We start from the raw sequence: 26,429 nt of genomic DNA on the forward strand, positions 1-26,429 counted from the left end.
CCAAATGTGGTATTTGTGTGGTTGTTCAGAAAGACAAAACAATCGCCAGTGGAAATGCAAAGTGTTTATCACAGACAAATCTTTAGGAACTGATCCCTTTCCAACAAGTAGGTACATTCCAGTAGAAGGTAAGGCAAGATGGAAAGGCTTCTTAAGAAAACATCACAACTAGGAGATCATTACCTGATGCCTAATGTTTCTAACCAGAACTTTTATTTCTTACCCTTTCCATGAATCTATTTAGGAGAGAAAACAAAATAACTAGTAACTATCAAAATATGCCTTTTTTTTCCCCCAAGAAATACTAGATTTAAGACTTGTCCTCAGATCTTTAGGATTAGAAAGTTAACTTGTTTTATGCTAGCAATGGTGCTGTAATTATTGGTTTATGTTTAAAGAAAGATCGCTAAATTCCTAGAAATTCCTCTGGGGTCAAAGAGGCAATGTTGGCGAAAGAAATACGAAGCCTGAGTTTCTTTTAAGTTTTTAGACTGCTTTGTGTCATTTCTTCTGTAATCACAAAACAACCTCATAAAGATGAATGTCTTTTATTATGAAAATTGCTGTTACATTACAGCCAACATTCCAAAACAGTATTTTAACAAACACTTGTCTTGATTATAAAGTAGAGCAGAAACCATGATCCTTTTTCAAAAGTAATTAACATCGGCTGAGTCACTTCACATAAATCAGGACACTCCGTATGTTCACCGCGGTGGGTAGATGAGATGAGGAAGAGCACCTATGTTATCGAAAACAGCTACTAGTGTTACAGGTACAGTGTAAACCAAAAACTTACAGTAAGACAGTTTTTAAAAAGCAAAACACTAAACTGATGAGGTGCCACAATACTTTAGAGATGGAAAAAGTCAAAGCGTGTTTCCTTTTTCTTTCCATCTTGGGTTTGGTGTGAGGTATAGGGAAGAACCACAACACTAGGTTGGGGATCGACTCAGTTCTTTGCTTCTGTATTTCCCAAACTCCAGTGCAGACCAAAGTAACAGCTTGTATGCAGAAGCTTATCAGGCTGCCAGTCACAGGCCTCAGAATACAGCATTTGCACATGGACAAATAAAGGTTCCACAGCAGCTCAGAGTGGTGTTTGAATTCCAGTGTACTCAACTTTCTGCAGCATATTGAGGAAACCAAAACCAAAATTCCTATGTTATTCAGGAGGCAGAAGGTTCCTATTTAGATTCATTCTATGTCTTGGGTTAGGATGTGGTGGTAGTCACTACACAGAATCTCTCCCATTGTGAATATCCTGGTGGAAAAGCTTAGAAAAAGTTAAAATTGAAGTTTAAAAATTCTTTTTTCCCCTCCCCCAGCAAGGAAGCATGACACATACATGATTAGAAGGGATCTAAGAAGACATAGTGTGGTTACTACAGTTTTAAGTACAATCTGCTCCTTGCAAAGAGATGTGGGATAACTAAAGATGGATTCAGGCAAACCAGAAACTCAAAAATATTCACCATCAACTTCTTTAATGCAAGAAGCTATGCTGGGAACTTGCCTAACAACTCCACGTGGCTGACAAACCCTTCACTGAAGGAAGGGATATCCTCTTTTTCAAAACAGATGCACGAAATTTCTGGAACTTAACACAGGCTAAGGTTTTGGTTTTGATATGATTTCTACCTCCTTTTCCAACCTCCCTTTAAACTACAGTCTTCTTTTTTTTTTTCCTTTTATTCCTGAGCTCAGGGCTCAAATTTTCAGTAAGGCTCAGAAATAACAACCAAAAATAACACAAAGTCCTTTTCAATTTCAATTGCTTTTTCACCACTACAAAGACTCCAGATGGTGCTGTGACCCTTGGTAGAAGATAATCCAGTTTCCAAGCTATTATGCAGCCTAGTTAAGCTTCTCACGCTGGATCTGGTAGTAACATGCCTGGAGAAAAGTTCAAAATAATATCAGATTTACTTTTAAAGAAACTACATAAACAAAGCAATGCAGATGTAACTAAAGAAAGAAAATCCCTTATTAAAAACTGGTGGCCCAACAAATTCAGTTGCTTACACTTTTCCCTGTTCCTGTCAAGTCCCCCATACAATAGCTATTTCTTGTCTAGTTGTAATCAATACAGATAAAATTCTGCAATTTTTCCTCTAATTTTAAAACAAACAAAAAACTTCTTACAAGCTGTATGATATTCTTCATCAAGTAGAAACATAATGAACCACTAATGTTTGAACAGAATGTACTGATCTTTTAAAGGTATGCTAGAACAACTGTCATCAGAATCACCTGGGACATTGCTGCAGATCTAGTGGGTCAGAATTTCCAAAAATCCATTTTTAAGAAGCACCCTCAATGATTCTGAAAGTGCCTAGGTATGGGAATAACTCATCCTACAAAGAACACCACATTCAGGGACTATATACCATTTTTCATTTTTAAACTCCTTATGATAAATTCCCAGGAGTAAGATTACCCAGTCAGAGTCAACCATATCTATGATAATAACAATTTATAGCAATTGTAATTATAACAGCAGAGGGTGACTATTATTTACCCATTATCAACGTGGGAAATTATTTTGCTATAAACCCACCAGCACTGGGTATAATTTTAACACATTTCTGCTAATTTAGCAAGCACAAAATGATATACCTTGTTTAAATTTACAGTACTTAGATTTTCAGTGAGTTCGAGCATTTTTCCACATGTAAATTCACTAATTTTGTTTCTTTCTTTGTGATATGTTTAAAGGTACTCTTCATGTAACAAACACTAACAATACAAGTAATTGGCAGTCAATATTCTCCCTAGTTTCTTCCCTATTTCAGTTTGTTTAACTGAAATATTAATGGTTTTAGCTAAAAAGTTTTAAAAGTCGTCAGAACTCTGACATTAAATTCTAGTTTTTTCTTACTTCAATTCACCTGTTTTTCCTTCACTCTTCCTTTCTCTGTATTTAAACCCCAAAGCATCTGTAATTTGCTAGTCTACCCTTTCTCCAAAAGTCCTAATAAGCTATTCTATGCTTTATCATTTATTAAATTATTCTGCTCTTTTCCATTTTTGAATCTTCCATTTTCATGGGAAATTTTTATTATAGTGCTGTCTATACAGGGGTTACCTTCTGTTTGGGTATTATTTGACAGTAACATACTACTACATCTTAATTATTATAATTTTGTGATATTTCACTAACTGACAGAGTGAATCTGTTATTCTCTCTCTTTTATTGGAAGTTTTCTGGTCATTTTCTATCTGTTGCTCTTCTGATAAACTTTAGAGTAACTACCAAATTCCAAGAAAAAAATCAGGGTGGTAGGTGAAAATTACTTCTAATAAGCCCTCAAGGGCGTCCAGATAAGAGTACCTCATGTAACTTACTGGTTACAATAAATACAAGGGAAAGAAAAAAGATGGAATTCAAATCCATTATTTTCACACTGCCTTCTGTGTCTTTCCTTAGTTTCATTATATACCTTTACTGTTGGATACTTTTTAGGACACTTAAGAATCCTCTCTGTTTCTTTGTTCCAGAGTTATTTATATAAATGTAAGCATTTATGATCATTTGAAATGTTCAATTTAAAAAAACACTGAATAGTGAGAAATTTGCTATAGTATTTAAGAATAACTGACTTATCCTACTTTTCTTCAATATATTATCATGCTTTTAAATATGAACATGTTCTTTTCTAAAGGTATTTAATGTCTGCAGTGAAATTTTCTATAAAGAAAAAGATTAATGACAGGTTTACCATATGTTAAATGAAGGACAGTTTTAAGATTAAAAAAAAAGTAATAACTAATACCTACACTCACCTTCAAGGTGGTGAACATTATGCCCTGTTCCCCATGCTGAAGATAAGGGTCCATCAAATCCTCAATGAGATGCACTTCAGAGCCTAAATTCCTAATCCTGTCCCAAAGAGAAAAAAGTGCTAAAATTATTTCTGCTTACAAGTCCACCCTCCTTTTAAATCTATGATGGGAAGAGAAAGAACAGTTCAATAAAAAGGTAATACCAAGGCTGGGGATGTAGTTCAGTGGTAGAGCACTTGCCCATGAGGCTCTGGGTTCAACCCCCAGTAGCTCAATAGCAAAGGAGAATTAAAAAAGGTAATGCCATGGTGGAACGGATGAAGAGAACGGATTGCTTTTTCTCCCTGGTGATAGGGCATATTATTGGCATCAATTCAATCAAATGAAAAGCAAATTCAACTAGTAATGACTTACTAGTACTAAAGTCAGAAAAGATCAGATACCTGGCCCGTAGCACCACATATAAGAAAACAGGGAACAAGTCATCCATGGACCACAAAAAGTCTTCCTGCAGCGATGCCAGGACACTCTGAGAGATCTCCTCAAAAGTCTGCTGGATGACCTTAAGTTTGTCTGATGGGGTAAATGTTGTGCTGTTGTGGGGGAAAAAAAATTATAAAACTATATCCTATCATTTTCATAATAAAGCCATCTCTTGCTAATTTTTTGACAATGTTCCCTCCTGGGTGTCACGTGCCTCAAGCTGGACACATCGGGCATACCAAATCACTGGGAAGGATGATCTCTCTAATCCTATGGGGGTTTGAGAAAAGAAGCTGCCATGGCTCACATGGAAGAATTCACAGGTCACCTAGCACTTCCTTTTACCCATGTGGAACCTATTCTTCTAAATTTATGCTTTTCTCTGAATGACAAGCTTGGGTAAAGTCCATTTGGCTAAGAATGTGAACATTTCCAGACAGGTAACCACGTTCAAAAACACAAGCACATTTTGGAGCAAAAGATAAGCCTAATGTCTCAAAAGTGACTTTCTGGTCTCCAGGTTGAGTATGATCATCTGGCAGTGAGAGGGGGAGCTCAGAGCTTAGCAAAGATAGATCTTATTAATATCTTAATAAACTAACCACTACTTTGTGTGATTTCTCCATAAATCACAGATTTATTACCTGATCTGCTGGAGACACTCTACTGCTGAGGCAAAGCAAGCATCTTTCGTGGTTGGCAAAACCTACAAAAAGAAAATTAACAAGGGTCAAAGAAGAAAGCTGTCTTTTGTCACAAAAATAAGTGACACAGATGGCAGAGCGCAGCTCATTGATGGTTAACTGATGTACTATTCTACCAAAGTAAAATGAATTGTTTTTTTGCTATTTTGAATCCTTCATGGCAAATAAAAGCATATTTACAGAGGAAACTAAGTTCTACTATACCTTTTTACTCTCTCCAAGGATTGACAAGGTCACTGGCCAAAATTTCCTAGAATGAAATCCATAAATTGTTAATTACTATGATAGAAAAATCCCCATAAAAACAGTTGACAGCTACATTAGCTTTCTGGTTCTCATTGAAAATAACTTTTGCAGAGAGGCAAAGGTTTAATAAACATTCCAGTGATTTAAGAGTTTCTATCAGCTGGGCATGGTGGCACACGCCTGTTATCCCAGTTTGGGAGGCTGAGGCAGGAAGTTGAGAAGTTTGAGGCCAGCATCAGCAACTTAGTGAGACCCTGTCTCAAAATAAAAAATAAGCTAGGATATAGCTCATGGTTAACTACCCCTCGGTTCAATCCTTGGCAAAAAAAAAAAAAAAAGAGAGAGAGAAAGAAAAAGAGTTTCTACCATATTTCTATGGGATTTGTTATTCTATACTCCAATAACCCTGTGCACTAATAGATACTGGCCAAAATCTTTCCTTCATTCAGTTTTAATTTTACTTAAGTTATTTCACTATGGGGAGGTGTTGAAAATTGTCCAATTAAAGTTCATTCACTTTTTTTGATAGTACAAATACATAATCATGGAGTGAGTAGGAGATCAGCTTTATTGTTGAGGGAAGAAGAAGTCATAATCACTTAATATTCCCCTGGACCAACAAAAAGTTCTTTAAGACAAAAAAATACATCCAGAATATTAAATTACAAATTGGAGATGGAATTTGTAATTTGGATGTAATTTGATGTAATTTGGAATTACAAGTTACAAAAAGAAGGAAGAAGGAAGAATGCCAAAGACTGAATACAACTAATTTTTTTCTGAGGAATGTAAATATAAAATGGATTTTGAGCTGGATGTGGGAGCACACACATGTAATCCCAGCACCTGGGGAAGCCAAGGCAGGAGGATCATGAGTTCAAAACCAGCCTCAATAACCTGGTGAATCCCTAAGTAACTCAGTGAGACCCTGTCTGTAAATTATAAATAAATAAATAAATAAATAAGTAAATAAATGGGCTGGGGTGTGACTCAGTGGTGAAGTACCCTTGGGTTCAATCCCTGGTACCAAAAAAGCATTTTGTTTTAAAGAACTACAAAATAGGCAAGATAAACTGATATTTAATCTATATATATAACAACATGATAATAAAAAACATATTCATAATAGGCAGTTTCATACTCATCTCCAAATACTCTCAGAAATAAGAATTATTAAATATCATTATTTTGCTAAATAAGATATACAAATAAGTATATAAAAAATCATATATATGTAAAACTAGATCTCAAAGTACCAAATTCCTGTTAAAGCTGATGGAACTTCAATTAAAACCTTTTGTTTCTGCTCATAACTGTTGTATTACCTCTGCACTCCAAGAAAGCCCAGAAGAGCAAGATCTGGCTGCTTGTTTAGTCGCAGAACGCACTCCCAGTAAATGTCTTCCTCACGATCATTGTCCAAAGCGTAAAGCATGAACAGAGGTGGGTAGAGTCGAGGCAGCAGCACGGGAAGCAGTAATCCAGAACTTGTTACCACGTAACTATACAATTATTAAAATGGAAGGACAGGGGCATCCACATTAAAACCAAATACAGAATCAAAGAGAGCTCCACTTTCTTAAAGTCAAAAGCATGAATGGAAAATTTTAAGGAAATTATCATGCTACTCTCCTCTTTACATACAGAATTGATGTAAGGAACTTATACATGGCCCCAGAGATTCTTCTTGGTCCAATTAAGAATTCTATTCAACAACTGGAAATCTAACTGAAAATTCACTGTTTATACTTTGAGGCTGCTTTCTTTGGTGTTATTCTTGGTAGGCATTACTTAAGGCTGCTCTTTCCTGGGGTATGGCTAATAGAACTAGAGACCTTAAAGGAACCTAGAGACTTCCTAAACCCAATCACATCATTGTAGAAATGAGAAAACTGATCTAGAGAAGGCATCTATCCCTAAGAGTCTTTGGACAAGACTGTCTAGCCCTCACCCGGTTTCTTAACCATCTCACCCAACTGTATTTACCCTGGCTCTGGCGATTCGGATCTGGAATCTGATTTTCCTGTGCAAAATGACTTCCTTTCTGATGGCAAAGGAGCCGAGAGAGGAATTGTGCTGCCCTCTTCTGGTAGCTCAGGAAATAAGAACCTACAAAAGAATAATAAATACAATTGTACTCTGAGTGGCTGAAAAGAATAAAAATACATTTCCATTAGTTAATCCATTTCAAGGCCTATGAAATCAAACTTTGTCATCAAGTATTTTAGTTCTTTGAAATTCTTAACTGATGCTTTCTACAGAATAAAATTAAGAGTGCAGCTAGTGCTGGACACAGTGGTGCATGCCTATAATCCCAGCAGCTTAGGAGGCTGAGGCAGGAGGATCAAAAGTTCAAAGCCCACCTCAGCAACTTAGTGAGGTCCTCAGCAACTTAGTGAGATCCTGCCTCAAAATACAAAACAAAAATGGCTGGGGATGTGGTTTAGTGGTAAAACACCTCTGAGTTAAATCTCCAGAACCAAAAAAGTGTAGCTAGTGAATAATAGTTCTAAAGCACTTATTTGCTGTTTTTTTCCCTGCCTAATTACTAAGAAATGAAAATTTATGATCCATACAAGATATGTATTTCTTATTGGCAAAGGTTATCTGAGGTCAATTTGTACTAACTCTGATCAGAAACCATTATTCTTAGAGTATACACAAATACTACTAGATATTATTTATATGTTCGACATTAAGAAAAAATGGTTTTAAGTAAATTATACAAAATAATGTAAATTTTGAAAGTAAAGCTGCTGAAAGCTAAATTTTCAAATGATCATAGGACTATAAATTATTAGGTTGTTTTTTTTTTTTCCCTAAACTTGAATTTTCCCCTAGATTTATCTCTAACTTCTGGTATGGCTGTGGCCTCTACCATAAATAAGTTTATTGTCCTCTTTATTTTTACAGACTTAAATCTCAACCCTTCAAAGTCATTGTTTGTACACTCTATTTGTGTATACTAATACCTTGCCCCTTCCTCTGCCCAAATTTTATTGTTGGGAAACTAAAAAATGTCATGAAATTCATTTTCATCATTCACATGTACCTAATGTCATCTGAAACACTTCCAGCTCAGTGATTTCTGTGTGTGTGTTGGGGGGGAGTGGGGTACTGGGGATTGAAACCAGGGATGCTCTACCACTGAGCTGTATCCCCAGCCTTTTCTAGTTTTCATTTTAGACAGGGTGTTGCCAAAGTGACAAACCTGGATTCAAACTTGTGATCCTTCTGCCTCGGCCGCTAAGTTGATGGGATTATAAGGCACAGACCGCTGCACCCGTTCCAGCTCAATTATCTTTTTGGTGGACACACTATTCCCTCAAAACCTGAAACATTTCCTTTCTTTGTTCAAAGTCTCTGCTCAAATATTACCTGATTAGTTAGGCTTCTTTGACCTTCTATAAAATAGCAACATCTTACCTCTAACCATCCTCCCTTCCTTATTCTTCTCAAAAATGCTAATCAACCTGACATACATGTTTTTTATTTGCTTAGAACAGTTTATTTTTGTTTTGTTTTGATGTTTGTTTTTACCTTGTTCACTGATAAATTCCCCCAAATCACAGAATGGTGGGTAACACACAGAAATACTCAAAAGGTATTTGTTGAATAAATTAAGATATATGATGCCATTGTCAAAGGACAGGACATAAATACTCTGGGACAAAAATTTATATTGAACCTCACCTACTTTGTGGTTAGGTTTTAGAAGCATGCTTTTGCTTAGAAATTAAATCCAGGTAAGAAGACAACTACGCTTCATACCAATTATAATTGAAAACAGACAAACATACATTTATTTCAGCCTTCTGAAACATTTAGTGAGCAAGAAAACATAAAAGGAAATAAGTAACAATGACTAAGGTTCATATTTTTTTTTTTGTTTATAGAATAAACAATTAAAAAAAATTTTTTTTGAGATACTGGGAATTGAACCCAAGACTTCACATTTGTTAGGCAAACACTCTACCACTGAGCTACATTCTCAGCCCTTTTTATTTTATTTTGAGACAGGGTATTGCTAAGTTGCCCAGGTTGGCCTTGAACTTCTGATCTTTCTACCTCAGCCTCCAATAGCTGGAATGTGCCACTGTGCCCAGCTCATTATTTACTCTATTTAAGGACCTGTGGCATAAAATAATTTTCTTGAGGAATAATTTATGTGATAAATGGTAACATTTATGATTCTTCACAAAGCTGTTATGTCTAGATTTAGGGTGAAGACACCCAGGCATTCATATAAATGAGTATTCCATCGCTTTCAGACTTCAGTGAACACATCTCTCACCTCACCAGCTGGAAGATTCGCTTAAGGTAGGACTTGATCTCCTTTACTGCCTCCTGCAATAACCTGCGGTTGGCTCCCACGCCCACATATGTCATTCTATACACTGCAACCAGGGTCTCCACAAGCCTGCCCAGCGGGTGCAGAGGAGTGTCACAGGCCTGAACAGGAAGAGAATCAAGGAAGTCAGTCAACACGCATTAATGACAAGATCAACCAATAACAAGCGACTAATAAGCAATTTCATACACAGTAAACAATTTTCAAAATGTCAGGAGTCAATTTTTTTAGACCAAAAAAATTCAAACACTTTAACTTTTCTCAAAGTATTATATCTACCCAGTCTAGAGCTGGAGTTCCTAATCTTTTCTCTCTCCTTTTTTAACTGATAGATACTAACTACATACCTGTATAAGGAACAGTATGCTTTTGGGGGGTAAATTTACACATTGTATATTGATCAACTGAGGATACTGAGGTTATCAATCATTTCCAACATTTATCATTTTTTTGTGATGAAAATATCCAAAATCCTCTCTTCCAGGGTGGGCAGGGAAGAATGAAGGAACTTTGGATTATGCAGAGGGGAGTGAGGGGAGGGGTGGGAGCAGTGGGGATGAGAAAAAAAAAATCTTCAATAAAAAAAAAAAGAAGATTAAAAAGAACTGCAGAAGAAAGCAGAGTGATACCTTCTATATTGGACTGATACATCTAAAAAGGTTAATTTTTTTTTTACTATAATTTTTGCTTCAAGGTTTTTATAAGCATGAATTTAATGTCAGGAAAATTGGCTTTTCTAGGCATATGCTTATTCAGCAGGAAAATGTGGCTATCTGGTCCCTATTTATTGTATGGTAAGATGAACCAGCCCAGAGAAGTAAGAAATATACAGGTGTTCCTTATTAAAACAGATCAAAGAGTAAGTCAAAGAATAAATAAAATTGTGGGATTTTTTGCAAAAATAAAAAATAATTAAAAAATTTAAAAATCCTCTCTTCAGCTATTTGAAATTATATGACACAATCCTGTTAAGCATAATTGCCCTCTGTGTAACAGAACACCTTCTCTTATTCAGCAAAGAATAAGAAATAACAGAGCTACTGAGTCAAAAAAAAAGGACAAAACTCTGTCATTTGTAGTAATATGAATGGACCTGAAAAATATAGTGTTAAGAGAAATAAGCCAGCGGGGGCAATGACACATGCCTATTTTCTTAGCCACTTGGGAGGCTCAGGCAGGAGGGTTGCAAATTCAAAGCCAGTCTCAGCAACTTATCAAGGTCCTGTCCCAAAATAGAAAATAAAATAGGGCTCAGGATATGGTTCAGTGATTAAGTACCTCTAAGTTAGATCCCTAATACCTTCCCAAAAGAAAGATAAATACCGCATGTTCTCAATCATGTGGAACCTAAATGAGTTGAAATGACAGAACTAGAGAGTAGAAAAATGGTGATTAGAGTTCCTAATCTTCTTAATCAAAGAATCCTTTTAACATCTTGGAAAAATAGCTTTGGAAGTCCTGACAGGGAACACCAATGAAGGACTCTAATGTATTTTAAACTTGAGAAAAATATTATATGAAGTGTTGTGTTGAAGAAAACCAAATACTGGTCACTGATGCTTCAATTCCTTTGATTTTTCATAATATGTATTTCCTTCCTGCACCACAACCAATGCATATGGAACTCTAGCTGATCTTACAGGGTTGAGAAAGAACTGAAGAGTTTCAGAGGGTGGGGACAATGTACTTTATACGATCTCTAGTTTGCTAATGTTACTAACAAAAAGCCACTCTGAATTGTCTTAAGTCTCCAGAATCCCCTTCAACATCTTATAAAACTTAAAAAGTCTTATCCTAATAAGGAGATAATCTTCATGTGGAAATGTGATCTTAGTACTCAGAGAATTTGCAAAATACTCAGAAAATTAAACCAGGATTAGGTTAACATTTGCAAAATATGTTACTGTAGTTTCATTATTAATTCTCAAAACCAATGTAATTTGGACTCTAGCTTACCTTTATTAAGTACTTCTTGATGTTGTCATATTTCTCCACAGAGAAGGCACCAACATGCTGTGGAATGAATTCCAAACTTTCCAGTGTCTGAGTTTGTGAACGACTTAGTATTTCTGGACTATAAATAGGGAAAGGAAAGCCCATTATGTATTTCAAATTAAGAAAGCAAATAATTGGGGGCTGGAGTTGTGGCTCAGTGGTAGAGCTCTTGCCTGGCATGTGTGAGGCCCTGGGTTCAATACTCAGCACCACATATAAATAAATAAAATAAAAGATCCATTGAGAACTAAAAAAAAAAAATTAAAAAAAAAAGCAAGCAAATAATTGTAAATGTGCACATGAAACGTAGTTACTAACTAAGAGTGAAGTAGAGCAACAAGCAAAGTACTGGGCCAGATAAGTTAAAAAGTGGTACACAACCTGCTTGCTGTTAGGTACCCTGTCAACATAGTGCTCATTCAAATTGCATTTAAGATTACTCCATACCAAGTACAATAAATTAATAATTTTGCTCCAATCTAAAACACGGTATTAAGAAATCTATGACACTTGTTTGAAGAGAAAACTGGTCATAGACCTGGTTAGTGAGTGATAAGAGGAATATGGAATAAAAAGGGTGAGGAGCTGAGGAAAAAGGAAAATACATCAAAGGGCAAAGGAAGAAATGAAAATGAGCTCAGGAAGCAAGGAGCTAGTGAAGGCATTCTCACAGGTGGCAGGGGAAGCACCTAATGGGTAATGGGATGTTTTGGATGGAAAGGCTAAGACAAATCACATCCTAGGAACCAAGAGAAATTTTTGGCAAAGGCACTCTACTGTTATATTACAACCAGTTAGAAACTGGAAATAGCACATAATCATTATTATATTACTTAAGATAAATAAGGTAGCAACATGGTTTTATTTACAGTCTGTTCATTCTGAATTCTCAGGAATACCCAATGGCAGTTAAGCAAGGTTAGCTGGAGGGCTAGTTTAGGGCTAAGCTCTCCAGGATAGGCTGTACAGTGAAGGCTAACCAACTGCATCACACACAAGGGTCCGTCCATGGTTTTAGTCAATTTTGGAAGTTTCAAGTTTACCTACTGACAGAGGAGAAGGTAATAATTGTGAACTACATGAATGAAATATTATAATCAATACCTCTTTATCTCAAATATAGTACAAAAAAATGACCTTCGTAGATTTGATTTCTTAAAATTTTAAACAGAGAACCAGGCACAGTGGCGCACACCTACAATCCTAGCAGCTTGGGAGGCTAAGGCAGGAAGATCCTGAGTTCAAAGCCAGCCTCCGCAATGTCGAGGTGTTAAGCAACTCTGTGAGACCCTGTCTCTAAATAAAACACAAAAAATAGGGCAATGTGGCTCAGTGATTAGGTGCTCCTGAATTCAATCCCTGGTACCAAAACAATAACAACAACAACAACAAAAAGACCAGAGAAATAGCAAGAAAAGAGATATTATAGGGATTTTATTTTAAATCCCAATCAAAAATTGAATTGCATACCCTTTGGGGCTCAAGGTACATACCTTCTGGTTATTCAATGACAAAATCTAGATTAACCTCTCTAGGCTAGAATAAAATCACTACTTGTTAGACTTCTACTTCTGGAATTTAATTTCTATGTAATTATATTGAGCTTAGAATCTCAGCTATTTGAAAATTGATAATTTATTCAGAGAACTAAGTAACCTTCAGGAAACCACAACATTTGATTATTCAGAAAAACATTTATATTCTGAATAAATGGACACTTGATGAATTTTCCTTCTTCAATTCCTGAGTATTAGAAAGCAATTGATACATGTAAATGAAAGATGGCATAAATCTAACAATAAAGGAATAGCTCAAATAAATACTTAGAATTACAAGAGGTAGTTTAGTAAGGGTTTGCTATAGGGATTAATATATTCTTTAGGTCTAAATGCTAAGCAATCTTTATGGGAGTTATTAGAAAAATTTTAAAAATAAGAAAATAAGAAAGGTAGTTGGAGAAAAGCAGGAGAAAAACAAGAAAAAGGAGAAAGATTTAAAAGTTCACCTATAATTTTTCTTTTAGCTCAAAGAAATTGTGCCATTTCTTTTTGGCCTCCAAGTTTTCTGATGAGAAATCAACATGCAGTCATTTGAGCTGCTATTTGCCTGTGTGTGAGGAATCACTTTCTCTAGTTGCTTTCAGGATGTTATTCTTTGAATCTAAATATGATGCCTCTGCATATAAGGATTTCTAGATTTTTCCAGATGGAGTTTGCTCAGCTTCTTGAATCTACAGGTTTGTGTCCTTCACCAATCTTGGGAAGTTTTTCTATTATTTCTTTAAAAAATTGTCAACTCCATATTCTTTCTTGCCTTCTTTTAGAATTCTCGGGACACAAATAAGACCCATAGATCTCAAGGCTTTATTCTTTTATTTTCCCACCATGTTTTTTCTCTGTTGTTCTGCCTGGCTAATTCCTACTGATCTGTTTTCAAGTTCACTGGCTCTTATACTGCCATCTCTATTCTGCTTGAGTATATGGTGACTTGTTTTGGTTACTATATTTTTCAACTCTACTACTTCTATTTGGTTCTGAATTATTTTTTTTAAATTTCTTTGCTGATGATTTCAGTTCTGGTATTTTTTTTTCAAGGATTCTTGATTGCTCATTTCAGAATTTTTATAACAGCTGCTTCAAAGTTCTTGTTAGGCACCAATAAAAAAATAAATAATTAAGTTCTTGTCAGGCAACTCTAACATCTACATCATTTCATTGTTGATGTCTGTTGACTGTCTCCTCTAATGAGTTGAGGTTTTCATGGTTACTCAGGGTCCTGTTTATATCCTGTGGCAAATATTGACATAAATAAAAGAGATCTTTTTGCCTGCATTGTTATCTTTAGAATGACCTGTTTTTAAGGCTGGCCCTTGGCTGGAGCCTGGGAACTAAGCTTGCTAAAAGTTCCCTATACTGATAAGGGTATACGCTATCCACAGACATATTAACAATGTGATTTACAGTGAACATCTGATTTCTATCTGTAACTGTGGAAGTCTGGTAGTTGCCAGGCATAAGGTACCAATGTGACCAGCTACACTGGGTATCAATGTGCTTTCCTGGGCAGAGACACTGTACATGTGTAACTGCATTTTACTACTGGGAAGAATGTGTGCTTTGGTGTGACTCCTCACAGAAAGGAGAGCATGGGAAGTTTACATGTGGAATTCTCTAGACTCTCCCTGCGTTCCTCCCTTAGAATGTGGCTATGTACCCTTATTGTGTTGCCATAATCTTACTTGTGAGTATAACTGTGTACTTGTGAATACAATTATATTTTGAGTCTTGTGAATCAGTGAACGTGTAGGTAATCTTAGGAGTCCCTAAAACAGTCAGCATTTTTATTTTAGTCTTGTGGGGTATGGTGCTAATGTCAGTTCATTGCTCAAAGCCTCTATAATCCTATTTGGGTCTGAACTGTGAACTTAATGGTCAATTTGGAACTGACCTATTAGCTCAGTTCTCAAAATGTCTGAATAGCTAATTAAGATTAAATCCAAGTATATGCAGTCTGAGGAGAGCCCAGGAGTTCACAGACAATGCTATGGGATTGTTTCCAGAGCACTTCTGTTACCTCCCTGGTATTTTCAGGTTTTCAGAACTTCCTGTCTCAGTCCTCCAGCCAGAAAATGCCCACTTCTGTGAATGTACCACATCTGGGACCTAATAGTGGGAGTACAGAGTGCGTCCGCACCCCGCCCCCATTCCCCAAAAATGGGGTTTGCCTTGTCTCTTGGACCTGACAATCCATCAACAGAGGGAAAAGATTCCATTCCTTTGGGTTGTGGCTCCTGCAAACCTCCTGTTCATGGCTGCTCTGGCTACTGCCACTGCTACCTCTGCTACTGAAGCACCTGGAGGCTGCGGCATGTGAGATGGAAGAAAGGCAGGTGCACAGGCTCTGTTCTGAGTTTTATGAGTCCTGTCTCACTACTTGAGCCAGAAGCAGAGGGCATCTTCTAGATCTCTGTCTGTCGGTACCACAGGGCTTACTTTCAGGTTCCAGGTTGCACTGAGTTCAGGCTGAGAAACAATGGGGCAAAAAGCTAGTAAACCCAGCACTGGTTTGGTGGCACTCTGAATTCAGGAGTTCTTTACTTCACTTGTTGATGTTTACTTTTCAGAGTTCTCAAAGTTAACTGTTCATATATTCCAGGTTTCATTTGAGTTTGATAGAAGATAAGAGAGGTGTGCTTTAATCCATCTTACCCAGAAGGAATACATGAGTAACTTTTTTGTGTGTGTCTGGGGCCAGGGATTGAACCCAGGGTCTTGTGCATGCAAGGCAAGCACTCTAACAACTGAGCTGGATCTCCAGCCCATAATTAACTTTTAAATTGAATTATATTTTATAATTGAATGCAGAGAGCCTTGACTACTTACTAATTCTAAGTTACATCTTCCTAACATGCTATGTCCTGTGCAGGGCAGGTCTTCACTCACCTGTCTCTGTGCTGGCGCCGATTGGTGGTCAAGGCCACAGCAATATTGTCCCAGGCTTTCCAAACGTCCCCTTGGCCTGGGCTCTCACAGCCCAGCTGATGCCAACATTCATCAAATACCGCTCTCCACTTCTCATCAGCCGCCACAGCCAGGTTTCCTAGTTTCCTGCTAATAAATCCACAGCAGTCACGAACTCACTTCTTTTGTGCAAAATCATTCTGAAGAATAAAAACTTTCTAATATATAACTGAGAATACTTCTATGATCAAAACTGCTTAGTTCTATTTTAAAAACACTGAATGAAAACTTGGTAGAGATACTTTTTACTTAATTAATTTTTATTAAAGTTTATGGATTTTTAAGTTTACACCACATCAGAATCGACTCTTCTGCCTCCTACATTTCCACAGATTTGATTTTGTAAAACTGATTCATGTTAAAACAAGGACTTTCTGTACTTTGCACAGTCAGTGATGAGAATTGTGAAATACATCACACACAGGGTTTCAAAACCCTAAAAATAAGCCTAAAAATAAGCATGGTACAGAAAACACATCAAGCTCCCATTGGAACAAAGACTCTGAGATACTACCAAAAAATAAAAACAAAGCTAATAAAGGAACGGCTTAAGGCAAAACCTTGAAAGAACAAATAAAGTTAGGATTTGCCTTTTTAACTCATATGCAGACTGTGCTAGTCCACATGGGGGGGACTGTGTCTGTCTGCCTGATCTTTACTTTTCAAATTCAAGTTGTGTAAGGATTCTACTTAAAAATGTTCTTTCAGTCAATTAGACACCTGCAACATTAACAGCTGGATTACTCTTATCTCTAGTAACTTTTATTTTAAATATCTATTACTAAGACTTATAATTTAAGCCAAGACTATAGATTTAGTAATCCACAGTGTCAATTGACAATTCAGGCATTTCACTGTTTTGCCATGAAGACTTTAAAAACTTGATTGATATTGATATTAAAAAATATGTACCAGTTCTGATGAAAACAAAACAACTCAAAACGTTCGATAATTAATCCAGAATTAACATGAGTTACTCACAAAACTTTTGGTCTGTCTTTGTCACTCTCATACAGACTAGGTTTGAAGTAGGTTCCAGTGATTTTTATCCCAGATCCCCATTCTCCACTAAAGTAACCTTCAATATAATCTCCATTTGGCATGGTCAATGTTCCCTAGGTAAAGTTAGAGGGGAAAAAATGTAGACTTAGAGGAATTATTTTCAAATCTAAAAATTAAGAGGAAAAAACACTAAATTGTTAACAATTTTCTGTTTAATTTGATTTCACCAGTCCCCAACTCTTTGATAAACAATAACAACAAAACGTGTATATGTGCAAGTCCAAAAAAAATGTATGAAAATGATCCATGGGTAAAAGAAAAAAATCTACAAGAAAAATTGGAAAACATTTTCGGATGTATGAACATCTAAATCCTATTAAAATTTATGGACTGAGGCTAAAGCAGTGCTTAGGAAGTTATTTACAGCAGTTAACGCCTGTCTAGGAAAATTAAGAAAAATCTCAAATTAGTAACATGTGATTCTCCCTTACAAAACTAGAACAAGGGAAACAAACAAAACCAAAAGCAAGAAGTTGGAAGGAATAAAGATTAGAACAGAAATCAATGAACTAGAAAACAAAAAAAATGGAGGAAAAAAAAAAAATCAATGAAACCAAAAGTTGCTTCTTTGAAAAGGTACATTAACACATATTTAATTAAACCGATCAGGAAAAGAGGACATAAATTTATAAAATCAAGAATGAAACAGGGATATTATTAGCATAAATATAAAAGGTTAGAAGGTACTATGGTTTTGGTGTGTGTCCCCTCCAAAATTCAGGTTGAAACTTAATTCTCATTAGGGTGGGATTAAGAGGTAGGGAGGTCTTTGGGGGAAGTGATTAGGTCATGTGGATTAATGGATTAATGCCTTATAAAAGGGCTGGAGGGAACTAGCTTACAACCTTTGCCCTTCGACCTTCTACCATGTGTCTGTACCTGCTATCATGGAAGGATGCAGCAGGAAGGCCCTCACCAGAAACCAAAGCTGGTGCTTGACCTTGGACTTCCCAGCCTCCAGATATGTGAGGAGATAAGCCTCTCAGTCTGGGTTATTTGCTGAAGCACCACAAATGAACTAAAACAGGGTAATACTAAGAGAACTACCATATGACAACAAATTAAATAACTTAGATAAAAGAAGAAAAATTTCTACGAGGACACAAATGACCAAAACTCACTCAAGAAGAAACAGAATATCTGAATAGACCTAAATTAAGAAAAAAAGTCAGAAATAAAAATCTTCTCATAAAGTAATGCTCAGGTCCACATGACTTTTCTGATGAATTTTTCCAAACACTCAAAAAATAAACAATGCCAGGGCTTCACAAACTTAGGAAATAGGAGAGAAACTTCTCAACTTGTACCAAAGAGACTGGAAGTGTAACACAGTGGCAGAATGCTTGCCTAGCATCATGAGGTCCTGGGTTCCATCAACAGTATAGTTCTGGAGGGGTGGGGGGCAGAGTTGGGGAGAAATCATGAGAAAAGAAAACCACAAACCATCATCTTTCAGACATATAGATGCAAAAATCCTTAACAAAATACTATCACATCTAGCAACAAGCTGGGTGAAATGTTGTGCCTTATAATCCCAGTACTTGGGGATGCTGAGGCAATACGACTACTTGAGCCCAAGAGTTTGATACCAACCTGGGAAACGTAATGAGAACCTATTTGAAAAAAAAAAAAAAAAAAAAAAAAAAAAAAAAAAAAATTCAGCAATATATAAAAAGGCTTATATACCCACGACCAAGCATAATTTATCCCAGAAAAGTAAGGTTGGTTTCACATCAGAAAAGCAACCAATAAATATATTGGTGGAATAATGTACAAAAACTACCTGTTCATATCTTAATAGATGCAGAAAAAATTCTGTGACAAAAATGCTTTTTGCCTAAAATAGGGAACAACGTAAATATGTTCACTCTTACTACATCCATTCAACATTTTATTGAGGATTCAAGTCAGTATAAAAGAAGAAGCAAAACTGTCTTATTTGTAGATGACATAATTCTGTATGTAAGAAATTCTAACAAGTCTACAAAAACAAGCACTAGAACCAGAATAAATTAATTGGGCAAGGTTTCAGGATATAAGAACAAAATACAAAATCAATTGTATTTTTATATAACAGCAATGAACAATCCAAAAATAAAGAAAACAGTTCTCTTTACAATAACATTATACCTAAGAGTAAGTTTAACCACAGAAACAAGAAATGTACATTGAAAACTACACATTACTGGGAGAAATTAAAAATCTACGTAAACTGTGAAATGTACATATGGATTAGAAGATTTCAAAATTATTACTGCCAATTATTCTCAAAACTAATAGATAGATTCAACAGATCACTATCAAAATCCCAACAGGATTTATTACAGAGTTTGACAAGCCAACCCTAAAATTTATATAGAAAGACCAAAGATCCAGAATAGCCAAAGTAATCTTGGAAAAAAACAAGGCTGAATGATTTACCCTTCCTAATTTTACAACTTACTGGAAAGCTCCAGTAATCAAGATAAGGCAATACGAACACAAAGACAGACATGTTAATCAATGTAATATAAGAGTTCAGAAATAAACACACTTCATGATCAATTAATTCTAACAAAGGTGTTAAGAAGATTCAGTGGGAAAAGGTTTTGGGCAATTAGTTGTACATAAACAAAAAGAATAATTTAGACTCAAATAGCCCACAAAAGTTACCTCAAAGTAAACCACAGGCCTAAATGTAAGAAGTTAAAAATTATAAACCTTTTGTTTATTTTTGCAGTACTGGGATTGAATCCAGGGTCTTAAGTACACACTGGCTGGTGGGAATGCAAAATAGTGTATCCAGTTTGAAAAATATTTTTGTACTTTAATATGTGAAATAGCATTTACCAAATAACTCAGCAATTAAAAATATGTGCACACAAGCTGTATTCAAATGCTCATAGCAGCATTATTTGCAACAGCCTATAGAATTAAACTATTCCAGGTTCATCGACTAGCAAAAGGATAAAATGTGGTTTTAGAATACCATTTAAAAATAAAAAGGAATAAAGTAATACACATGCCACAATATGGAGATACTATGATTAAGTGTCAAAAGCCACAAAGAAGAAACCACAAGTATGATTCCATTTATAATAAAGACCCAGAAAAAAGCTAATCTACAGCATGATAAAGTCCACTCAGGATGCTTTGGCCTAGAGGTAGCAATGGGAGTGACTGTAAATGGCAGGAGGGATCTTTTTAGCAGTTGGACATGTTCTAAAACTAGGATGTGGTGATGGCTATATAACTCTATGTATTTTCTTAAAATTGCTGTTATGTACACCTAAAAGCAGTGTATTTTATGGTATATAAATTAATTTATTTGAAGTCAAGAGAAATTACAAAATAAATGTATTAGGGAGACAAAATAATTCCAACCTTTCCACTAAGAGTCCAGTCATCTGAAAATTCTCCTTCGTAGATAGTATCATCTTCGGAAAGTAAAACCCCATTTCCCTATGTGAAAAAACAAAACAAAAATCACAACACACAAAAGGCAAGTAACAAAGCACGTGCAGCCATATCCATAAAGCTTAACGTAATCTTAAAAGACAGAAAAACAGCACCAAAAAGGTAGAACACTAACAAAAAGATGACTTAAAAGTCAGTGGTAGCTACATGTGAACACTCCACTCACCATCATTTTATTAAGGTGGAAGTTGCCTTCATAGTATAATCCAAACTGGGTTACAACCACACCATTCCCTTGACACACATCATCTTGCCACATTCCCATGTACTTTTCTCCCCTGCACAGAAAAAAGAAAGGAAAAATCACCAATAATAAAAATAAATCAGATTTGAAAAATTATTACATGAGAGATCCCAAACCTAGATTGATATCAGTTCCATTTTTTTAGTTAAAGCAGTTAACTGTCCCCTCAAACATGGGACAATGTGACAGCAAAAGACATCTTATTCCAAGTCATGTTCTCTCTGGAATTTAATATTGTGTCCTACCTGACACAGATTTGTATTACTTTATGGATTTCCTTGAGACCTTTAATCAAACAGTTTAATAAAAGCAACAATTCAAAAAATCCCGTATTATGGAAGCTATGTCAATTAATAACATGGGTGGGATTAGTATATAGTAAGTCCAAAGTAAATCAGGCCAAATCAAATACGGAGGCAAAAGGAATATATTCCTCCCCAAGGTTTAGTTAACTGAATTTTATTTTATTAGGCTTGATTCCTGGTTTGCAGGCACGATAACAAGTCTCTGACCTGACAGAAAGCCCTAAGAAGAAAGTTGTTTAGATACCATTCTCTCTTTTCTTTGGGGTAAGGTGGGTACTGAGGATTGAACCCAGGGGCACTTTATTCTCAGTCCTTTTTTAAATTTTTATTTAATTTTTCCTTTTTCCTTTTTTTTTTTTTTTTTTTTTTTTGTTGTAGTGGACACAATACCTCTATTCATTTATATGCAGTGCTCAGGATCAAACCCAGTGCCTCACTCATGCTAGGCAAATGCTCTACTGCTGAGCCACAACCTCAGCCCCTATTTTTTATTTTAAGACAGGGTCTTGCAAAGTTGCTCTGGGTCTCCCTAAAGGGCTGAAGCTGGCCTTGAACTTGTGATCCTCCTGCTCAACCTCCTGAGCAGCTGGGATTGCAGGCGTGCATCACCTTGCCCAGCTCCAAACCATTCTACCTTTAACCCCTAAAGTTTATCCATTGGTTCCCTCCTACCTTTTGTTCCTATTTTCTATTGACTGCATTAAAAGTTTTTCCTTAGCTGGGTGTGATGGCACACACCTGTAATCCCAGCAACTCAGGAGGTCAAGGCAAGAGGATCACAAGTTCAAAGTCAGCCTCAGCAATTGAGTGAGGCCCTGTCTCAAAATAAAAAAATAAAAAGGACTAGGGATGTGGCTCAGTGGTTAAGCACCTCTGGTTTTAATCCTGGGTACCAAATTTATTTTTTAAAAAAGTTTTTTGGTATAATAAAGATGTGGTAACTTCTTTTAGACAGTGAAACTTTTGTGAAGCTTCAGGGGAAATGGTACAAACAAAAATTTTTAATTATTCTGATCTCATAAAGAAGTAATCTATTGTCTGGCTCACAAGAAAATGGAAAAGATAATGCCTGATAACTCTGCTTCCTTATGAAAATTTTGTTAATGTTGTTGAATGAAGATGCTCTGCCTCCACATAACTATCACTACTTTTTTTTTTTTTTGTGGTGCTGGGGATTGAACCCAGGGCCTTGTGCACTCGAGGCAAGCACTTTACCAGCTGAGCTAATCCCCAGTCCCACTATCACTACTTTTGGAGAAGTATAAGAACCTTATCCTCTATATACCTACACAAATATTCACAAAAATGCCAGATGGAGGATAGAGATAGACAAAACTAATCTTGTAGAAAACCAGTGTATTTGAGACACACTTTAACACTACTTTTATTCCATCTAATATGCTGTATGCTGAATATAAAGGTTGTTAAAATTTATCTCCTTGCTTTTTTTTTTTTTTTTGTTCTCACACACTACACTTGAGATTAGAAGCAGAATACCATACCTAGTGATATCATCAAAGACACCATATCCTGCTTTCTTATCCATTACCCACTGGCCAATGAACATACTGGGAGAAGAAGAAGTCAACTTTCCACTTCGAAGGAGACCATGACCATGACGCATGTTATCTTGAAAGCAACCTTCAAACACTTCACCAGAAGCATAACTACAGTTGGAAACAATGGATAAAGATCAGACAAGCATTGAATTCTGATGCTTACTTTAGTCTAAAAACTCCAAAATTATACTCAGTCTCAGTGGTAGCTACACTTATTTACTTGATTATATAGTCACTTTTCACCCAAAACCTCATTTTTCAATGATTGAGCCTAAGAAGTTAAAGATATAATGAGTGGTTATTTTACATTATTAACATGGAGAAAAGTTATGTTAGTTTCTTATGAGAAAATGAAATAATGAGTTGTCAATGAAGAGGGAAGAATATTAAAGAGTAATAAAATTAAACTTAAGATGTGGGAAGAGTTATGGTTTATATGACACATACAATTTAGATAAGAATCAATGTTATTAACTTAGAATTTCATCTTGTGATATATGAGGAGTTATTCTTTAATGGAAAATTTTACACAGGGTTTCAGTCATTAAAAGAGGAAATAAAATTTACTCCTTAGAGATTCTGGCTACACAAACTTTAGGTTTACATGGTTCTTAGAAAAAGCAGTACCAGTCTAACAACCTTTCCAATATTATTACCTATAGACTCCTTGACCACACATTTTTCCTTCTTTCCAGTGACCCACATAATGGTCTTCTTTGTTCAGAGCCTTGTTTGGAATTCTGTATTCTCCATACCTACCAAAGAAACATTAAAAAACATCAGAAGGTGCATTTGTGACATAGTCACCTTTTGTATGTATATGTCAGTAAGCATTTCAGCGTGGACAGAGAAGAGATTTACCTACAGGAAGAAAGGGGGAAATGGGGTCTTGGTTACGCTGTACCTATTACTTAAGTTGATTGGCAGACTTTAGAGGAATGAGACTTCAAGCCTACACTGTACTTATCCAGTGTACTGACAGAATGGATGCTTTATTCCAAGGCCAATGACAAGCACAGCCCTGTGCTCCCGTCCTATCTTTGTAACTCATAAGCTGTATCACCTTGGGTAAGTTTGGGCATCCAACTTCTCTCATCTCTATAACAAAGCAGATTATCTAAAGGCTCTTTTCATTTTAGATATCTACTAAAAAGAGATTGAAAGACATCACAAAATTTGTATTATCACATATATACAATCACCTACCTCACATATATAAATTACTTCTTTAGCATGACACAAAACTTCACCACCATAAATTTATTGTGTAAATATATTTACAGCATTAGAAAATATGACAAACTCATGAAAAAATATATGACGAGCTTATGAAAAAGACAATGTCATTAGAGTATTATTAGGATAATACATCACTTGCAAAATTTCCTGTTTTTTTAAGGCACTCTTCACTTTGCATATATCTTGTGTCTTGTGTCACATATTTCACATGCATTATCACCATATCTCCCAGCAACCAAATACCAACAAGAGCCTAATGTCCATTTAATAAATCAAGGCATATAGCAATTAAGTAATCTGCCTAAGTTCACAAAGCTAGGTGCTGGAACTGCTGGGAGTTTGAATGGGAGTTTGATTATCAGCACCAGTCCCAGATGCTTGAGGTCAGTCTACCAGGAGAGACATGTACACAGATAATCTCGAATTACAATATAAGATAACTGGCCGTTGTGATAAAGGAAGGTGCAAAGTGCAGTGGTGCTAGAGAAAGGATTGACCTTTTGACACATATACCATAAAAATTAAAGATGATTTAAAACTAAAGGAAAATTTCTCTTGTTCTTTGTGTAAAGGGGGCACTGTAGACTGGACGACCTCACCATCAACAGTTCCCAAGGTTCTCAGTCTTTACAACTAAGAGATGGATGGAAAGCATGGTCCCATTTTAATAGACAGAAGGCTATGTAACTGAGACCACACAGCTATCAAGGTAAATCAGAGGCTGCACCCCATATTCCCAGCTCCCTTTATGACAGACATCTGCAGTATAAGTACTAATAAATTCTAAAAAACAAAACAAATTCTACTACATGTTTGAAAAGAAACTGTGAACGTAACTTGTGATCAAATTTGAATTTACTCTCATGCTTTAAATAATTTTCTTACCCATCTTCCAAGCCATTCCTGAATAAGCCAGAATACATCTTTCCATCAGGCCACTTCAAGACCCCTCTGGAAGGTGTAAGTAAAGAATAATAATAATGTCAACTAATGTTTCAGGTAATCAATACTTTTTCCATAATGTGACTTTAATTTGTCCTCATCCCAGGGACAAATCTTAAGCATTTTCACCTGCCATGAGGCTTCCCCGAAAGCCAGCGCCCATCATAAGTGGCATCCTTCAGGCGAGGATCCTTGTAGAAAGTATATTTGGCACTGCGTGAAATGGGTGGTTCCTGCCTCTGAACACTGCTACCACTTCCGTAGGGTGGAAGATCAGATGTTCCCCTCAAAGCGTGATCCACAGCTTGGCTTATGGCTCGCAGCCACTTAGTCTAGGAACAGAAAGTAAATGTCAATAAGCTTAAGGCAACAAGTCATCAAACACTGCTTTAATTCCACTTCTCTTTGGTGTAATTTTTCTGTCTCCTAATGCTTTTATTAGTTGAGTAATACTAACTGGCTCTTGGAATTGATTACTATGTTTAAGATTATGTTACATTGAAAAAAACAAAAAACCCATGGTTTTGGTTTAATGAAGAATTATGTAACTGTGGATTATTAGTCAAGCAAGAACAATTTTTATTTTCTCTTTACTACCATAAGAGGCAGAAATAGCCAGGCCAAAGACTGAAAGAAAATATCATAATGGACTAACCTTTTCCTGGGGTGTTGATGAAATGAGAGTGAACTGCTCTTCAGGTGTAGTTATCTTTAGGCCATTCCTAAAATGTTCACAGGGATAAATACCAGTAGGTATGTCAAACTGTCATTACAATATCAATCCTCAAATATGAAAAGCAGTCTATCTCAAAAGGAGCAGACGTCAATTAAATGTAAATGCTAATGCTCTGGCTATGAGTCCCACGGTAGGGGAAAGAATATAGAACTACTTTGCTCTGTGTTAATAATTTGGATGTGAGCAATGACGATGCCCTTCTACTTTCCATCATGATTTTTCATGATTTTCACAATGGGCCATCTTTACCATTGAATGTTTTAGGAAGTAAGTCTGATTACACAGCCTTCCAAGCCCTCCTGAGTTTTTTTTTTTTCTTTTTTTCTTTTTTTTCCTTTTTCTTTTTGAAACATGTAAGGAAATGACCTGAGTAACAGAGGGAGAGAATTTGCGGAGGTGAGCTGGGAAGAGGAAATGCACTTACACATTACCAGCTTCTTCAGAAAGTGGTTCCACCCACAGTGTGGCCAAAGGGAATACATGGTGTGTGGAGAACTGAAACGAGAACATGGAGGTATGTCTGTGAAAGTCCATATATACCTGGGGTCTTTGCCCACATCCTCTGCATGCCCTTTGCCCATGTGGGCCTATCTCTGCTGCATAATCCCTTGCAATGGTTAAGTCCAGTGCTACCATCTCTGCCACTGAATCCCCATAACATAGCTAACCCCAGTGAGCCTTGCCATCTCTGCTTTAGTGACTTCCTTATATGGATGACACTCATTCTAAAGCTGGAAAATAAAAACACTCTCTGCTAGGGGTGTGGTTCAGTGATAGAGCCCAAGCCTAGTGGCACAAGAG

At 36.2% G+C, this 26,429-nt stretch overlaps 1 protein-coding gene across 4 annotated transcripts in view; it reads right to left on the reverse strand.

Moving 5' to 3' along the window:
• Positions 1 to 1,673: 1,673 nt before the first annotated feature.
• The window catches only part of ALS2 (alsin Rho guanine nucleotide exchange factor ALS2), a 73,480-nt gene continuing 48,724 nt past the window's right edge, over positions 1,674 to 26,429 (reverse strand). For 3 of the 4 annotated variants that reach the window (XM_079130565.1, XM_079130562.1, XM_079130563.1), the window contains 19 exons: positions 26,053 to 26,123; positions 25,548 to 25,614; positions 25,022 to 25,224; positions 24,836 to 24,901; positions 23,368 to 23,466; positions 22,655 to 22,819; positions 20,770 to 20,881; positions 20,511 to 20,588; positions 17,067 to 17,200; positions 16,008 to 16,175; positions 11,527 to 11,644; positions 9,514 to 9,671; positions 7,206 to 7,328; positions 6,545 to 6,721; positions 5,178 to 5,223; positions 4,914 to 4,975; positions 4,230 to 4,379; positions 3,787 to 3,883; positions 1,674 to 1,896 (listed from right to left, as the gene is read on the reverse strand). In XM_079130565.1, the coding sequence (XP_078986691.1) occupies positions 1,858 to 1,896; positions 3,787 to 3,883; positions 4,230 to 4,379; positions 4,914 to 4,975; positions 5,178 to 5,223; positions 6,545 to 6,721; positions 7,206 to 7,328; positions 9,514 to 9,671; positions 11,527 to 11,644; positions 16,008 to 16,175; positions 17,067 to 17,200; positions 20,511 to 20,588; positions 20,770 to 20,881; positions 22,655 to 22,819; positions 23,368 to 23,466; positions 24,836 to 24,901; positions 25,022 to 25,224; positions 25,548 to 25,614; positions 26,053 to 26,123 (2,133 nt within the window). In that variant the 3' untranslated portion in view covers positions 1,674 to 1,857. The remainder of the gene's footprint in view (positions 1,897 to 3,786; positions 3,884 to 4,229; positions 4,380 to 4,913; positions 4,976 to 5,177; positions 5,224 to 6,544; positions 6,722 to 7,205; positions 7,329 to 9,513; positions 9,672 to 11,526; positions 11,645 to 16,007; positions 16,176 to 17,066; positions 17,201 to 20,510; positions 20,589 to 20,769; positions 20,882 to 22,654; positions 22,820 to 23,367; positions 23,467 to 24,835; positions 24,902 to 25,021; positions 25,225 to 25,547; positions 25,615 to 26,052; positions 26,124 to 26,429) is intronic. The other variant, XM_079130564.1, reaches the window with a different exon arrangement.

This window comes from Sciurus vulgaris (assembly GCF_902686455.1).
Source record: "Sciurus vulgaris genome assembly, chromosome: 3".
Taxonomy (NCBI): Eukaryota; Metazoa; Chordata; class Mammalia; order Rodentia; family Sciuridae; genus Sciurus; species Sciurus vulgaris.